Consider the following 18,707-nt stretch of genomic DNA (forward strand, 5'->3'; position numbering starts at 1 on the left):
TGCATTTAAGAAGCCACTAATCAGTAAACAACAGCTGCAAGGGCAGTTCTGTCCAAAATATTGTGTTTCATCTTGTATTTGCTTTTTTTTTTTGTTTGTTCCTGATTTAAACATAAGCTTGAGTCCAGCCAGTTGTCAGCAGGAGCACAGAGCAAAGCGACCACCACGAAGCTTACTGCACGGGTTTCCTTACTGTGTCACTGCTGCTTGCTGTCACAAACTGCTGGGCTTACATTGGTGGGTAGCAGGCAAGCTTGAGACAGCTGAAATATTGGGCAGAGGTCTGAAGGTGACAGCTTTAAGTGCTCTGAATGTGCAAAGCTTTGTTTTCAAAAGACAGAAGAATATAAATGAGATGAAGCGAGACAAAACAAAAAGGCAAACAAACCAAAGCCAAACCAAGAAGAAAACCCAAAACAAAACACACCAGAACCAACCAGCTAAAGGAGGAAAACAAGGGAAAAAATAGCAACAAATGTTTGTCTGAAGGATCAGGGAGCCCCACACACATGCTTTGCAACAGATCAGTAAGCATCCACAGACCAACTAGAGAATGGAAATGGAGAAGAAGAATAATTGTGTCTAATTAATAATTGTCTGCAGAGCCAGGATTGATGCTTTTCTTGACCCATAAGAAGCTGAGAGTGCTATTTATGAGCCAACAATGTCTACTTGCAGCCCAGAAGGCCAATGGTAGCCCAGGCTGCATCAGAAGCAGCATGGCCAGCAGACGGAGAGAGGGGATTCTGCCACTGCTCTGCTGAGTCCTCACCTGGAGTACTGTGTCCATCGCTGGAGCCCTCAAGACAGGAGGGACATGGACCTAATGGAGCAGAGTCAGAGGAGGGCCATGAAAATGATCAAGGGCTGGAACACCCCTGCTGCAAGGACAGGCTGAGGGAGCTGGGGGTGTTCAGCCTGCAGAAGAGAAGGCTCCAAGGAGACATAATAGCAGCCTTCCAGTACCTGAAGGGGGCTACAAGAAGGCTGCAGAAGGACTGTTTCCAAAGGCCTGCAGTGACAGGATGAGGGACAATGGTTTGAAATGAGAGGAGAAGAGATTTAGATTGGATGTGAGGAACAAGTTCTGCACCATAAGAGTGGTAGAATACTGAAACAGGTTGCCCAGTTGTGGCCCCATCCATGGAGATACTCAAAGTCAGGCTCTGAGCAAGCTGCTCTAGTGGGGGATGTCCCTGCTGACTGCAGAGGGGTTGGTCTACAAGACCTCTGGAGGTCCATTCCAACACAAACCATTTGATTTTTGAAGCCAACAGGGGAGGAAAAAAAACTATCTGAAGCCAGATAAGTGTTGCTATTGCCATTTCTATTAATGCCACAGATACAAATTTGAGACCTTCAATGAATCATTAAATGCAAGAAGGGAGGCAGCCGAGTGCTCCATGCAGCAGAGCTTCCCTAGAGCTTGTGCCAGGCTGCTAGGAGAGCAGTGAATTCAAGGGCTTTATAAATATTTCTGCAGGACTGTAAAGGCCCAGCTCAGTGGGGAATACCTGGGCACACATCTGAAATACAGAAGTTAACACAGCAGTAAATAAGAGAAAAAGCTCTCTGTATTACCCTGAAGTACATCTGTCTCAAAGGCTAGGCTCAGGTGTCCATTACACTTCTGCTCTGCACAATTAGGAGCTGATGCTACTGGGAGCTAACTTAATTCTTACAGAGTATCCCCAATGGCAAGTCCAGATTCTGGTCACACATCCTCATCAACAGCTTCAAAATGCCTCGAAACACTTGGGGGTTTAAGTGCCAAGGCAGTGTAGGATTCTTCCTTTCTCAGCCATCATTCAAGAATGTGGGGCTAGGTTAGGAAGGATCATGGCAAAAGCCAAGGAAATGTAGCACCATTTGGAGAACTTGCAACTATATACCTGCCTCATCCCAACCAGGACAGAACCAAAGACAATCACAGAACAGCTCTAAAGAAATGTGTTTCTCCAACTAATGCTTATTTAGCCTTTGACTGAAACACACCTGCCTTCAGATTATTTGTGCATGATGGTGGGAAGAAGTTAGCAAAAAGATCGAGAGAAGATGGTCCATGGTGAGAAAAGGGTCCCCTCACCCACAGCTCTGAAGAGGTGTGAAGACTACAGGCCCTAGAACACAGCACTGCCTGCCTGCCTCCTGGCATCAGTATCAGCAGCTGCATGCCTGTGCTTTTCTATGCTGGAGCAAACATGCACAAGATACTTAGAGTTTAGGTATCCTAGTTCCACACCACACTGCCTTTTCCTGAAGGAAATACTACTTCCCCTGACTGCCAGCAGAAAAAGAGTGATGCTGTTCTGTGCTTGATCATACCTTCCCTCACAGTAACAGGCAGATCTCCTAATGGTTCTCTCCACAGTGAGGGATATCTCATCACCTCCCTCTTAAAATATGTGAGCACTCCACAACAGAAACCCACACCTTAAAACTGCAAGTGTGCTTGCTTCAAACTGTGAGAAGAGCCTGGCAAGGGGGTACACTGGCCAGGAAAACCAGGACTCTCACAGCCCTGAGAGAAAAGCCAGGCAAGGTGGGGGTACACTGGCCAGGGAAACCAGGACTCTCACAGCCCTGAGAGAAAAGCCAGGCAAGGTGGGGTACATTGGCCAGGAAAACCAGGGCTCTCACAGTCCTATCACACACATGAATGAAAAATCAGTCAGGAAGAGACCAAACACAACAGCACGAAGCAGCCACCCGTTTCCAGTGCCACTGCCAGGTCCCTTGTTTCCAGTTTCCTTTTAGCTCTGAATATCCTCATTGTGTACAGTCCTGTTCTGTTAACTTTTTCATTCATCTTCAAACTTATCCTCTCCTTAATCAGGCATTCTGGATTTCAGATGCAACTCCCCCCACGAAAATTGCTGTCCTAAGTGATAAAATTTGATCTATTTGTGTTTACACAAAGGACTCTTCATTTCACATTCAGGATCTAACACAAGATAAGCCTTACTGCACAGGCATAACTGGGAAAGCTCACCAAGTGAAAGACCTCAGGGTGCCAAGCCAATTACACTGCTCTTGCTTTTCCACCAGCACAGCTATTTTAGCACCTGTGAGGAGAAATAATTACCTTGACTTGACAGTCAGAGTGACTAAAAAGTTGAAGTGTGGCTGCAGAGGTTTCTTAAACCTGTGCATTTGCTCAGGCCCACAGCTGGGGCAGACAGAAGCACAACATTTCAAATAAGCATAAAAAGACAAAGGGAAGTGGGGCACTTGCCCTGCTTGGAGTCACAGCTGTGCAAAATAAAGCCCCTTATGAAGGGCCTCAAATGAGAAAAAACACCATTTTTCTTCAGAGTCTGTTAGCATAATCACAAGACCTTACTTTTGTTAAACAGAAAATTCCTCTATTGATCACACTGAGGGAAACTGAAGGCAGGATGGGAAAGGTCTAACTCTGACATATGAATTCCAAGCACCCAGGGAAATAACCCAGGCTTTACTACCACCAGTCTCCAGCAGAATGCAAATTAGTTTGTGAAAGGGACTACAAATCCCTTCCCTCCACTGAAAACCAGCTGAAAGAATGGTCCCTCAGCTATTCTCCATTTCTTTCACTAGTTACCTTGCAGCACTGCTCAGCCTGGGATGGAGCACTGAGGTAAGGCACTATAAGCACAGCTCATCTACCTCATCCAAAAAGCACTGAAGAGTGTATCCAGAAACACAGCCAGCAACAGAATTATGGAATGGCTCAGGTTGGAAGGGACTTCAGAGGTCTACTCCAACCTCCCCACCATGGGCAGGGACACCTCAGCCAGACTTGGCTGCTCAAGGTCTCATCCAACCCAGCCTGGAACAGCCCCTGGGAGGAGGCAGCCACAACCTCCCTGGGCAGCCTATTCCAGAGTCTCACCACCCTCCTACTGCAGAAGTTCTTCCTAAGATCCAGTTTAAACCTGCTCTCCCTCAGCTTCAAACCATTCCCCCTTGTCCTGTCTCTAGACACCTTTATGAAGAGTCCCTCTGCAGCCTTCCTGTAGGATCCCTTCAGCTCTTGGAAGGCAGCTCCAAGGTCCCCCTGGAATCTTCTCTTCTCCAGGCTGGACAACCCCAGCTCCCTCAGCCTGTCCTCAGAGCAGTGTCACAGAGAAGTCATAACACAGCTGCTCCGTGCCAAGCTTCTTGCTTTTCTATTTCCATAGCCTCAGTGGAGAAGGAAGAGCCAGTAACTGCTATTAAAAATAAATAAATAAATAGCTTATGGCTAAAAAGACCCAGGAGAAAACACCACCTTCTCTTTATGGCTTTGGTAGGTAGCTTTCTACGAAGAAGTCATGGAATCCCTGCCCCAGAGCCCCTAGCATCTCTTTAGGCAAACTGAAGGGTGAAGGTTGTGGGAAGTTTATGAAATGCAAAGATGCAAGTGGTCCAGCTGACTGCTCAGCAATTTCATTCAGGGTTTCATTCTTTTTCTCTGTACACTCCTGAAGCACAGGGTAGAGCTGAAGAGGCCATGTAAGAGTAAACAACAATGGATGCAACTTTTGCTGAGATCACTCCATTGGCTCTCTGTTGGCCCCTGCTGTTACCCAGAGCTTTCCTGGATACAAACCTCCACTAGTCCTGAGTGAACAGCTCCCCCCCTCCTGCCTCATCACCTGCATCACCGAAGGAATCATCCCTTTGCCTGCCCTAACAGCACATTAGCAGTTAGCAATATAGATATCCTACCACTTAAGCTTGCCTGCCTGGAAGAGCAGATGATGCCCACTCCAGCAGCTTTCCTCCACTCGGGTCCCCATTAATTTCAATGCAAATTCCCCACGGAGAATGACTACAAAGACCGGGCTGCTGCAAACATTCATAACATAATTCAACACAGTTAATGAAGTAACCGTGACACAAACCAGAAAGATTATCAGTTAAATATGTCAGGCCTTAGCCACATGAATGGAAATTAATCTACACACAGAGATTTTTATCTCAATCATGAAATAACTAGCAGCTCTGCTCTAGGAAGCAGTGCAGCTGTAACTACACCAAAACCAAACCCCTTGAATCCTGAAAGGTGTAGAAGTTTAACAGGCAATTAGACAAACAATGGAAAAGCTACTGTTAACCTCATTTCAGGAAAAAAATGGTGTGGAAAATAAGCACAGGTGACCTTGCTTACAGCTCAGTTTCTTTTGAACACACACACTGAGGTGCAATCTACTTCAGCGCTACCAGAAGGTGGAAAAGTTAAGCTTCAGATTAAACGCCATGACTAAAAACAGTTATGGCAACTGAGGGAAGAGGAATTACATGAGAGGTATCCAAGTATGAGGACAGTATGCACCTCTTATTTCCAGTCATCAGCTTCACACTTTTTACTGCCTGAGAGCCCAGAATGGCAATTTCAAGCAGTTTTGCCTACAAACCAAGGTTTCTGAGCCACACTCCTCTCGAGTGTACAAGCATTGGCTGTCGTTACCACTTGGTGATTTCACATTAGAAAGGAATCCAGAGACACAAAAAGATATTCCTCCTCACAGTGAAATCCTTTCAGACCATGTTTCTGTGCTCATTTGCTCACATTTCAGTCACCATGCACTGGGAGACTGATAGAAATGAGCCTCGCACTGTAACGCTCCCGTAAGCACACGCAGCCACCCTGGAAGCCACGGCTCACAGCCCTGCCTTCCCAAAAGCAATACTCAAATCACAGCCTGTGAAGTGAATTGCATTAGTTCTTTAATTGGATATTCTTTCCCCATTACCCTCAAAAAAATTGGTATTTGATGCAATGGAAGTGTGCACAACACATTATTAATCACTGTCAACAATGTGAAAGGTTGCAAAGATAACCACTCATCATTAGAGAATCTGGGCAGGGGGCCAGAAGGGAAAAAAACCACACCAACAAACCCATGGATATTAAGTTATCATCGATGGTTATGAAGAGTTCTTTGGCTTCCAAAGTTCAGCACAACCATCTGACACACTGCCTGAATCTGCCTCCTGAAAGCCTGCACCTCCAAAGGGTTTTTCTGCAGGATGTTGGGTGGGAGGTTGGACTTGATGATCTCTGAGGTCTTTTCCAACCTTATTGAGTCTATGTTCTCTGTTAACAGAGCATGTGTGGCACTGCAGGACCACTGACAACAGGCTTGGGTTGGAGACACACAATAGGTTCAGACACTGGAGTCTGCTGAAGTGCATGGTCACAGTTCCCTCGCAAGCACTAAGGATGGAAGTAACTTACTCAAGCAGTCACCGTGTTGGTTTGTGTTCTCTTGGACATTATCTGCAGAGGAGACACTGTAATACAAACAGAAACTAACAGCCTTTATGCAGCCACTAAAGACAAACCAAGATTCACTGTTTCCATTATCTAGATGCCACAAAAGGTCCTGAGTTGGAATCCACACTGCAGCCCAGTAAGAATGGCCACAGGACAGAAATTAAGCGTGGTAATGTCAAAAGCACTCTGGATTGCTAATCTGAATTGGCAACTGAAGAGATCTCTTAAATTCAGTACAGGAATTGCCTTGCAATAGATTAACTTGAGCTTGTTATTCTTTTGCAGGTCATTCCAAACTCCCCAAAGAATCTGGGTATGGCATCTTGACAGCCTTTAAGTTTGCTGAAGCCACGTGCAAGCTTTAAGGAAACATAATTACATCCTGTTGTATCCTCCAAGGACCACACTAACAGTCTTTGTATTCCCTCTCTTCAAAAGGCACATCCCCGAGCGGTCAGCAAGGGCAGCAGGGACAATACACTCCAGAGCTCTTGGTGCGGTGTGAGGCTGTTAATGGCATGTGCTGAGGTTCATCAGGGATGGGGGTTGTCCTCCTGACCCCAGGAACAGATGCAAGCCTGATACAGCACTAAGGAAATGAAGTAAATCCATGCACACAGTACTTGCCCCAGGGCTGAAAGAGAAAATTTGACTCAGCCCCACCACAACCATTCCCTGTCTTAGGTTCTCCCACTGATTATTAACTGCAAAGAAATAAAGGAAAAATAACTTCTCCCTGGTGAAAAGTCTTTCTCTGGATGGAACTGCTGCTGCAAGAGGGCCTCACCCTACTCCCTCATCCAAAATTAGAGATCTACAAAATAAATTAGACATTTGCCTTGCAGACACCTGGTGAGGTGAGCCAATTAGCATGGGTAATGGGTTTATGCATGCACCTCTTCACAGACATTCAAAACACCTTGGACTAAAACCTTGCTCATAGAGAAGTCATTCTGCACTTGACAGTCACCAGCTTTTATTTGCACAGCAAATGTTATTAGCCACGATACATCACCTTAAGGCAGAAGAAATGAAAGGGAAGAGTGAAGGAAGGAGGGAGAGCAGCTACTCCATCATCTCTGGCAACATAAACAACGGATGCAGATTAGAGAAGGTTGCCTCGCTGTCCCAGATCCCCAGGAGCTCAGAGCAGGGCAGAAGAGGGCTCATCTCTGTTCCCACACACCCCTCTGGTCCTGTCCAGCATTCCTCTCAACACATCACTCTGCCAGTGCACACCAAAACTGTACAGACAGGAACTGTCTGCACTTTGATACCCAAAGGAAAAGCCATCATGGGAATGGTCATTTACAGGGAAGAGAGAGAGAGAATTTGAAGCAGGGATGTTTGAAACCAGCACTTGAACAGCACAAGAACTTGGGAACAAGAGGGAAAGCCAGAAGAAACCAGTTCTCTACCTCCCCATCCTCCACCATGCTCCTGCTCTCCCTGATCCCAAGACAACATGAGGAACTTGCAGCCACGTTGCCCAAGAGCTGTAAGGGCCCTGCTACCAGCAGAGTTGAAAATAATTCCTCCCTCAACAAAACAATCTAATCATCTTAATCCTAGAGGAGTCCTAGAGGAGGCTGTGTGTCTCAAATACTCTTTCTGTGTAGGGTAACACCAAAGGAGGCTTCCAGGAGACAGGTTAGCCCCTTCAATGCAAAGCTGCAGCAAGGCAGCAGCAGGCTGAGCAGTGCAGCCTGTGTTACCCACACACAGAGGCTCAGGGTGGGGTGGGTTTGAACTTTTCAGTAAATCTCCAGAGATGCCTCTTGCTGTCACAACCTAGACAGCTTGGCCAATTACTGGAGCCCAACTGGAGCCCTTGCCAATTCAGATCCCAGGGTAACAGTGCAGTGAGGAAGGGAGCTGGGTTTTTATTTGCACCTCAGTACTTCACACACATCTACTGAAGCAAAGAGCTAACCAAAGAGCTACATCTTTCCTCCTATTATTCCACTTACCAGAAACTAATATTCTCCTCTACAAAGAGATATGCTCATACACAGAAAAATCTCATAGCTGCATCTACAAAGCTGAAAATGCATTACCTGCAAGGCAGATAAAGGCAGATAAGTACCAGGGACTATCAACAAGACATTGTGCTCATGCTATTATTGATTACAATGTATGGTCAGAAAGCTGGATTTTCTGCTCATGCCACTCAGCTCTGTCATTTAGAGGTCCCAGAATGCTTTTTGAAGCGAGTATTACCCCATGTCACAGATCGGAAAGACCAAGAGGCAGAGGTCTTTCACGCTGTCTTGTGAACTCCCTCCACAAAACCAGGCTGTGGGCATAGAGGGGGAGAAAACTTTGTGTTGGAGACCTTATCTTGCAACAAAATCACCTCTCCAGTCACACAAGCCACAGTTGTGACACTATCATCATGCACCACGTCTCATTTTGATTCTACCAAAGCATGAAACACCTTCAGATTCAGCTACTGTAAACACAATAAATGACATCAGACCACCCACCATCAAGATTTCAAGGCCCAAGCTCTTACAAAAGCATTCATCAGCCTATCTGGGAAGATCCTTGTCTGAACATGCTTCCCTTTATCCCAGTGCTGCAGCGTGCTGCACTGCACTTAGCAGTTCACCCGCAGTGTGTGCAGGGTGAAGCATCTCCCCCATACTCAACTTTCATCCTCTGCCAGCTGCTCTATTATGTCACACCATCTGAGTGTTTAAAAGGATGCATCCATGTATTTATTTTGCCCAACTGATAAATATTTATGAAGATTTTATTCCAGTCCTAACACATACACACTATAACTAATCTGCCTTTTATTTCGCCAAGCATCTTAAAGGCAAAGGAGTTTGAAGGCAGGCTGGTGCTGAGCTGGAGCTCCACGAGCCAGCATGGCAAGTGAAATGCTGCCAATCACAAGGCAAATGAAAAACAAAAACCAAAACACAAACCCAGCTCCAGAGGCTACTGTGAGTTTCACAACGATGGAGTGCAGGACGTGCTGAAAACCTGCAAAAATGAAACGTCTGAAAGAAAGCTCTCAGCTGGGGTTTGGTGATGGATTTCCCATTCACCAGGATGTGAGCCATCAGCCTGAGTAATAGTCAAGCACTACTTGAGGCACCACAGACAGCTGATGCAATCTTCATTCTTCTCTAATGCCTCATATTGATCTGGATCAAGGCTGATATGAAAAGGACACACTTTCGGTCACTGAGCCAGCACCATCTAGTTTGTAACATTAGAGCTGCAGACCAGTGGAAGAGCAACGAACCAAAGGCCAGTTCCTGCCCATCTCGCAGGACATTGAGCTTCCCTTGCCCAAAGTCTACCAGTTCTCTCATTTCTCCAATTTCTAACCTCTCCTTTCTCCTGTGTGTTCACAGGATTTACTTTGGAATTCTGACTATCACAGGACTAAACTGAAGACATTACCAAAAAAGCCCACGTAATTACCTTGCCTGAGATGACACAGCAAAACTCAGTGAAGGAAGTGAGGATCTGAATGGGAAACGTTCAGAGAGAGCCAGTGAAATAACACAGGCAGCTCCATCTGCCTTGTTACATTTTTGGAGTAGTTCTATCAGATGGATGTTGTTTATCCAAAACAAAACCTCCACGTTGCTGAAGATCTGATAGTCACTGCTGTCATCACAAGGAAGAGCTGAAAGACTTTGGAAAAGAAACTGCAAACTGAACGCTTGCAGCATGCAGAGTTCTCATCTTCCACCTATAAATGAGGTTTTTTGTAGCAAGCTTACCTTGTCTCTATCCATTTCTCAGCTTACCCTATTATCAGATCTCAAGCTACTTCCCTGCCCCTCAGCTCCCGTGAACACAGCTCCTTTTTTAGTGCAGAACACTTGAAAAATAGCTCCACAAGACCGAGTACATATTTATTACCATCAATGCAGAACAGCCTCAAGAGACATCCACACATCATACTCTGTTAGCAAGGAAAAGCAGCCTAGTCTTCAATCCCCTGCTATTTTGTCCTAATGCTGCAAGGACAAACTCATTTGGAAACCAGATCATTCTTTTCTAAAAGATGAATGACAGTCTTCTGTAAAGAGACAAAACAAAGACCACCCTCTCACTGACTTTTACTGCCATGGAACGTGGCAGAAGCCTCTCAGCAGACTCACAAAGACAGGTTTCATTCCCATCAGAAGCTGCAGTAGCTCCTGAGGAATAGGAGGAAGCTCGAGGTATCTACAGCGGCTCCATCTCAGCTGCAGAGCTACACACATGCCATTTCCACCTCAGCCTGTGGTCCTCTGTCATGCCCCACCCCTGGGGCACTTTGCACAGCCAGAAAAAGAGCAGAAATTAAAAGTGAGCTGTCTGAGGGGCAAAAGCTCAGCACAAGAAAAGGCCAGGCCCTCAGGTGCACTGCCCACTCCTGTTGCTCTAAAAACAAGAGAAACTGACTTGGTCTAGGAAATGACAGGAAGGTACCGCAGCACAAGGGGAATTCGGGTTGGGAGGCCTGCAGAAAAGGACTTGGGGGTGCTGGTGGGTGAGAAGCTGGGCATGAGCAGGCAGTGTGCACTTGCAGCCCAGGAGGCTAATGGCAGCCTCGCCTGCATCCAAAGCAGCGTAGCCAGAGATGGAGAGAGGGGATCTTGCCCTTCTGCTCTGCTGACCCTTCACCTGCAGTGCTGTGTCCAGCTATGGAGCCCTCAAGGAGGGACCTGGACATGGACCTGACGGGGCAGGACCAGAGGAGGGCCACAAAGATGATCAGGGGACTGAAGCACTTCTGCTGCAAAGACAGGCTGAGGGAGCTGAGGGTGTTCAGCCTGAAGAAGAGAAGGCTCCAGGGAGACCTAAGAGCAGCCTGCCAGTACCGAAGGGGCTACAAGAAGGCTGCAAAGGGACTCTTTCCAAAGGCCTGCAGTGATAGGATGAGAGGCAATGGTTTGAAACAAGAGGAGATTCAGATTGGATGTTAGGAACAAGCTCTGCACCATAAGGGTGGTAGAACACTGGAACAGGCTGCCAGGGAGGTAGCTGAGGCCCCATCCCTGGAGATCTTCAAGGTGAGGCTGGACACAGCTCTGAGCAAGCTGCTGTATTGGAGGATGTCCCTGCTGACTGTAGGGGGGTTGGACTAGATAACCTTTGGAGGTCTCTTCCAACCAAACCATTTCATTATTCCATGTCTTAGTCCAGCAGCCTCCTACCAGCTAACTTTGAGTTAGACCAACGTAACCTTGAACAGCTTCAGAAGAAAGCACCAGCTTACCTCTCTAACACATTGATTTTTCCTGGCAGGTTCTGTTACACCCTAAATACTCCTTTTAGCGATTCAATCAAGCTAATAGATGAGCTTGAAAGCATACACAGACATAGGATGCTTTTCAAAGAGAAATGCAGAGCTAGGAAACTCATTTCTCACACTCACTAAAAGCTCCTTCACCTGCACCGGAGCCTGTGACAGAGCCACAAACTGCACCAGCAAATAAGCCTGAAGTTGTCTCTAGTCCTGGAACTGTACCTGAAGAGAGAAATCTCAGTTCCTGGTTAAAGAATACACTGTAGCTTTCCTGCCACTGGAAGTTGTCACTAATATTTGTTTCTCAGAAGGGTTAGGAAGCACTGTGGTGTGCAAGCATAAGCACATCTACATCACATCTGTCAAACCAGACTATAATCAACCAGAAAAAAAAACCCTAACACTCGCTGCCTAAAAATAAACACTGACAAATGCATGTCTGTCTCTGCCTTTCTGCAAGAGCCTTGAGGTACTTTTAGCTTTGTAATGTGTCCTAAAATTAATAAATAAGTCAGAACTATCACAGACTGCTTTCCTTTGCTTTCCTTCCTCCTTTTCCCATCCCCTTTCCCACCACTCCCTTCACAAGGAATATCAAAACAGATAGCAGACTTCAGGGATATCAAATTTGCTTCCAGGCACTGCCATCAGGAGAGGCAACCTCTTACTTACTGTCCAGCAGGAATTTCCCAGCCCTTTGGGTTCTGAAGAGTTTAATACCATGGCCCACACACTATTCCACCCCACAATTACTTCAGAGCCAGAGGCCAGCCCTTTGCCTCATAAGGACCATTTTTCTAGAGAGGGTGCACAGAAAACCATGTGCTAATGAGTTCTGCTGGACATCCTCTGGAAGTCACACTTGCTTTAGAAAAAATAATCAAACCACAAGCTCCAGCATTTACCTACTTGTGCCTCTTATGCACAGGCTGAGTGACACCTGTCCTGCCAAAGGAACAAACACACACTGGGCCCAGTGTTGCACTACCAAGTCACTTGAACCTCAGTCATTTGCCTTGGACTCCTCGCACGTGGAAGGACTGCAGGAGTGGGCTGCCTTCTGAAGCTGTGCATCAGGGCAAACATGTCCTGTGGCACAGAAAACATGGCTTTGGTGCATCTCAGTCACAGAAAGGATGAGGAAAACAGATTCACAGAATGCTTTGGGTTGGAAGGGACCTCCAAAGATCTCTACAGCTAGGAACTAAAAATTGCCCAGGGACTGTGCTGTTTATAGGAGGCTTTAAATGCAAATTGAAGGAGGGTAACCTCAGTTCTCTTGCTCAGTGGATTTTTACTGTATTTCTTTTCCCATAAAAGCCCAGTTAGTTACATGATCAAAACATCACAGAGCAGCCTGCTATAATTTCCTAAGGTAAGCCTTGCTGCAATTTGTAAGTGGTTATCCTCGAGTGCTTTCACACTGGTTTAACAGCACAGCACCCATCAACTGCATTAATGTCTCAGCACAAACCAAAATCTACCAATAAATGTGGTACTCAGCCAGCATTGCCCTGCTTAAACAACACAAGTTCTTGGTATGAGGAGGTCAATACATGCAAGACCACTTAGGCTCTTTCAGCTGACTTCACCAGAAAGGTAACAGCAAAGCATCCTCAAGCAAATCTGCAGCATATCAATAACAACCCAGGAAAAACATCACCCAAAGCAAAGCAAGCAACAGCATATGGCTGCAGTCATGTGGATCATGGTGACAGACTCAATGCAAACAAGGCAAGAGAGAAGATGCCCCATGAAGAAGTGTTAGCCTGCTCTTAACACTGAAAAACTGCAACTCACACATCCTTCATTCAGAAAAAAAAATCATTTACAAAACTATGAGGAAGTTTTCTATAAAGCAGAAAGAGGTAAAAATGCAACAGTAAGAGTGGAAGACCACAGTCAGGTCAGCTTCAGAAAGGTCCAGTGTCAGATTCATTTTGGATCTGTGGTAGCATGTCTGGGTAGCTGGAGCTGGCACATCAAAGTCCAGGTTGACAATTTTTCTGCAGTCAAGCAAACCCCAGGACACAACCCCAGAGCCCTGCAAGGTGCAATATTAGCTTTCCACGGACTTGAGCACAGAGCCCTTCCACACACCTACCACCCAATACAGCAGGGAACTGGAGGTACAAATCACTCTCTGCTTCTCTTGCAATTTTCAGTTTTCATTAGAGCTCAAAGTTTAGCTGGACCACAGAGCACAGATAAGCATTGAACACACATGCACAGGGCTCCTTCCAAAGTCTCAACTCATTTCACAGCTGTATTTCACTCACTGGTCAAAGAGGTTGATGCAGGCAGAGCAGAAGACACTTCTGTCACTACTACACATGCACATTTCTTCACCATGTCCCACTAAGTTAGAGTTACTGATCTGAATGAGAAATCAAGAGTGGGAATGAAGGATGGAAATCAACTGCAGAAACATTCCCTCTCACTTATCAGCAGAAAATGCATTTAATCAGAACAAGGCAGAACTACATTTTTCGTGATGGAGGACTACTGAAGTGTATCTAACCAGATCATTTCAGCAGCAGTTTTTACCTGCTTGACAGTGATTTCCTCAAGTCTCCTCTTCCAGAACAAAAAAAATTAGGTAACTCTGAATTCATTCACAGAGCAATCATCCATTTTTTGTATCAAAACAACAACCTACACACAAACTCAACGAGTCCATAGCATCACCTGTATCACTGGTATTTAGAGACTGGCAAGGTCATACACTGGCATAAAGTCATCTCACTTTATTCACACCAATATTCTTGTTAGGAATCCTACTACCTTCAGATGGTCCACTCACATGCTTGCTGAACCAAATCACACTTTTCACTCCTGTATTAACAAGCTGCATGGAATAATTGCAGCATAAGTGATATAGATAGAGGCAATGCTATCCCAAGCATTAATTCTGGAGTCCTTTTGAACTCAGCCTGGAAGGCTAGCACAGTGATGAGTGAGAGGAACCTGCTTCTACTGACTTCAGCAGGGTCAGACACAGCCCACTTTCTAGTTCTTGAAGACCAGCCAACAGACACAAAAGCCAAACCCCCATACCTCTGAAAATTAAGCACAAACACTAAATCTTGCCTTGCTTTAATCAATATAGCTACTAAGCAGAGACCTAGAAATACACTTAAGGGGAACCAAAAAAAAAAGGGCAAAAAGCTAATTAAGCTTTATTTCTACAGCACAAATGCAACCCCAGCTTTTCTGTCTTTCAGCTGGGAAAGGCATGCTAGACACATCATTGATTGGTGTACATACACACACTGATTTCTTGCTGCTTCAAAACCCACTAACCAACAGCTGACTTTATGTCCATAAAATATGCTGTTATAAAAAGCAGAATGCCTTTGCCTGCCTTAAAATGAGCTCGGCCTTATTTCTTCCAGCACAAGCCTCATTTCCAATAACAAAAGTGTCTCCTGATGATCGATTTTAATGGCCCTCAGTCACACCCCCACTTTTCCCAAGCAGAAACCTCAGGATTTTCAGCTTAAGAACCAAGTTTATGTTACGGTTCGACTCCACAATAACAACTGAGCTGCATCAACATTTTCCTTCCCAACTGCTTTTTTTCCCCCCAGTAAACACAAGCCTAAGCAAAGCTGTGGTCGGTGATCTTCCCCTGGAAAGTTCTATAGGAAATGAAATGTAATACTCTATTAAGACTTGTTTTGCAAACAGGAGTGAGAGAGCTCACTCAAGCATGCAGAGTCATTAAAATGGATCTTACATCTATCATTATAAATTTAATAATCTCCATGACGGCTAGAGTTCAAGTTAAAATGAATGGCAGCAAAGCATGACCAATTGATGTTATCCCAGCTGCCACTGAGCCTCACTTGGGGTTATATTATACATTCAGAGGCCTCACACTACATGTGCACCAAATACCCAGAGCCAGGAGCAGATGGGAGATGTAGGCTTCTATACCTATCAGCCAGGAGAGACAGACATAATTACACATTAATTTTGGTGCATCAGAACAATTATAGTATGCTTTGGTGTCACAGGTCCCAAATGTTTTACCCATCATATCCTACATACAGTATAATGTTGTACAATTAAGGAGAAAAAAAATGTACTAGCAGCCTTCAGAAACTAAGTCAATAGAAGGATTTTGTTTCAAGCCTTATTGATTTACTTCAGCCCTAAAATGCTTCCTTGAAACAAGCAGAGGGAAGACCTTGGCAGCTCATCAGTTAATGCTTGGTGCAATTAAAGTACATTTAGGATTTCCAGTTGGTTCCCCAAAGAAGTCTTCCCTAAATGCCATTTCTCTCTAAGGAAACAGCTGCATTTGCTCCAGTTTCTGAAAGTTTTCCAGTCTGCTTAGCTATCTAATGGGGTGACAGGAAAAATCAGTTTCATTCTTCAGCAGACTTGATGACATTGCAACACAAACCTCCCTCTCTCAGAACATGGACAGCACTGTTGAACAGCAAAATAGCTGAGGGTCCATTATTTTTGTTTCCAACTCACTTTTCAGCTGAAATAAAAATCCTATGCAAAAGCTAGAGGGAAAAGGAGCTCTCCATACCGAGCTGAACACGCAATGTTTTCTATCGCCCATCAACTCCACATGGAAAACGATATAAATGATTTATGCACCAGAAACATCAGGTTTCACTGTTTGCTTGACTGGTGCCAAGAAAACAACTTTCAAGTCCCAATTGTTCACAAGCTGCAGTTTATCTCAGACAGTAACTTCATTCAGGTCAACCTAAGGCAGCAATCTGTTAGTGTTAAATGATTCAACACCACCTTGACACACGAAGCTTCCACAAAGCACTTGTGCAAAAGCGGCGTCCACCAGCTGACACTAAGCACATTCCACTGTGCCTTTGGGCTTGTTTCAAGACAAAGCCACACCTGGAAACTACTGTAAAAGGCTAATGCTACCACCAGGACAACGAGGATACTGGCAAGTGTACAACACCTGCAGCAAGTTTAATCACCAAATCTCAAGAAAGCACTTTTTCAACCTCTCTAATGATACTAATAAAAAAGCTAAAGTTCCAATAAATCAATAATCTGGGCAGAGACTCAGATAAATCAATAGTCTGAACAGAGACTCAGATAAATCAATAGTCTGAGCAGAGACTCAGATATATCAATAATCTGAGCAGACTCAGTAAGAGTCAGTACACTTTATTTACACTAAAGTCTCTTCAGCAATAACCATCCAAAATTCTGGAGACTTTTTTTCCCCCTTCTTTCACTCCTATATTACATTTTTCCCTTCTCTCAGCTCTTTGCTCCATGCATTGGACCAAGCCTGAAGAGAAAAGCAAACATTTCTTTAAATACATCATCAGAAGAGATCTACAGCTGGCTAAGCACAGCGAGCAGCAACTGATAAAAGAGCTCTAAGGAGCAACTCTGCCACTTGTACCTCATTCAGCAATTTGAGCAGACAGTGCTTCTGCCGTTTGTCACTTACTCTTTTTTGGTCTTCCAGTCCATGTGTCACGGGCTTTCTTTTCTGGTGTTGGCTGGATTCAGTCCCAGGTTCCATTTCCCAGCTACAAAGGCTCTTCTGGCCTCCTTAAGCCTCCCCTAAAAATCCATAGTACGAACACCAAAAAAAAAATTTCAAAAACCACTTTAAAAAGGCAAGAGAATTCCTTCAAACCTCGTCCATGTCTTTTATCATCCTTCTCAATTCTTGTTTACCATCACTGCTCACTCCATCTTAACAAGCAGCCATTCTGTGAGCCTCTGTATCCTACTGGAGCTCAGAGGAAGGTTTCCATTTAGGCGCCTTGCAGAAGGATGAGGGAGCCGAATCCAAACCCAGGAGTTTGTGCCACATTATTGCTCCATCAGCAACCTTTTCAGTGCATTCCTGGCTCAGATAATTTATATGTCAATAAAGGTATAAATGTGCTTTTAATCCACTGTGTTGATATTATCAGCATCCCTCTCTTGGGCCACCTTCTTCCCATAAATCAATGTAAACACTTCACAGTGATAATTGCCTTCTGCAAATCTAGCAGGTGTTAATTACGTCAAATCATCCATGCAAGCTTGGCATCTTCTTCTGTGTAGCCAAACAATTACCTAAAAGGGGGGGGAAAAAAAGTGGGGTTTACCAGCTTGAAAGAAAACATAGCTACTGATAGTCTTTGCCCACCACCATGAGCCACGAGCCAGAACCAGGACAACAATTACATCCTTTGTACATACTCCAGGCTTCAGCCCAGCCACTGCGAACACTTTGATGCCTGTTTCAGCTGCTGCCTTGCCTTTGGGGCTTCTTGCTCAAAGCCACCCCAGAATGACACTATTGTACATGAGAGCAGAGCCTACTCTGAAGCCAGCTGAAGCCTGCAAGGATCAGCTCCAAATTTAGCCTTTCCAGAATCTGAGTTCATTACTCTTCCAGGGTCTCTTACCCAGGGATCTCTCTCTCCACACTTCAGAAGGTTATTGTGTGTCCTCCAAAACCCTAAGCACAAGATGTGAATGAACAGGTTATATTGCTACTAGGAAAGAAAGTGGCACCTGAAGTCACAGACTAGCAACTCAATCACCTTGTAGTATTGTTCTTTTTGTACTGAGAAGCAAGTTTACTGCAAAAGAGGCAAACTGTTTCCCAAGTCCATGGGTGAGATCAGGAGCAGCAGGCTTCTGTAAGCAGGCACCAGAAATAAAATGCACATTTACTAAGCTGGACTCTCTACCTAAAAGGGCTACCCTTGAGAATGGTATTAGAGACCCTAGCTGAGCATGTCCCTTAAGGATTAAATCTAAGAATATGAATTCACCTGAGGTGCACTGAGATGGCTCATATGCTCCAACCATGGCCACAGACAAACATGGTCAGGCATTAGGCTCTGAGCTCTTCCAGCTCTGGTACATAGCCCAAGGGGGTCCAGAGCATGATTGATGCCCCTGGATGTTGCAAGGGTAGGAAAATGAGAGCACAGAAATTTCTGATCACTTGGCACTTTGTTGGTTTTAGTGTCTCTGATGGCTATGTGGTGACTTGCCAAGCAAAGCTTACCTTTTTTTTCCCCCCTTTCCCCTTCTTAAAGTTTCTATTTCATTTTTATTGACCATTTGCTGTTGACAAATCCATCGCTTCCATCAGCAATATGCAGGCACAACAAGGGAAACAGGGGTAAGAATAAATTCTATGTAGACACTTTGTGGCTGATTTGAATTAAATGGTTCTTCAAGGTTCAGTTTTAT

At 45.0% G+C, this 18,707-nt stretch overlaps 1 protein-coding gene across 3 annotated transcripts in view; it reads right to left on the reverse strand.

The window, feature by feature from the left end:
* Nucleotides 1-17,072, reverse strand: part of NAV2 (neuron navigator 2) — a 338,929-nt gene extending 321,857 nt beyond the window's left edge. For all 3 annotated transcript variants that reach the window (XM_054171581.1, XM_054171576.1, XM_054171575.1), the window contains exon 1: nucleotides 16,954-17,072. In XM_054171581.1, coding sequence (XP_054027556.1) covers nucleotides 16,954-17,028 — 75 coding nt within the window. In that variant the 5' untranslated portion in view covers nucleotides 17,029-17,072. The remainder of the gene's footprint in view (nucleotides 1-16,953) is intronic.
* Between the last annotated feature and the right edge of the window lie 1,635 nt (nucleotides 17,073-18,707).

Source organism: Dryobates pubescens, chromosome 22 (assembly GCF_014839835.1).
Source record: "Dryobates pubescens isolate bDryPub1 chromosome 22, bDryPub1.pri, whole genome shotgun sequence".
Classification (NCBI taxonomy): domain Eukaryota; kingdom Metazoa; phylum Chordata; class Aves; order Piciformes; family Picidae; genus Dryobates; species Dryobates pubescens.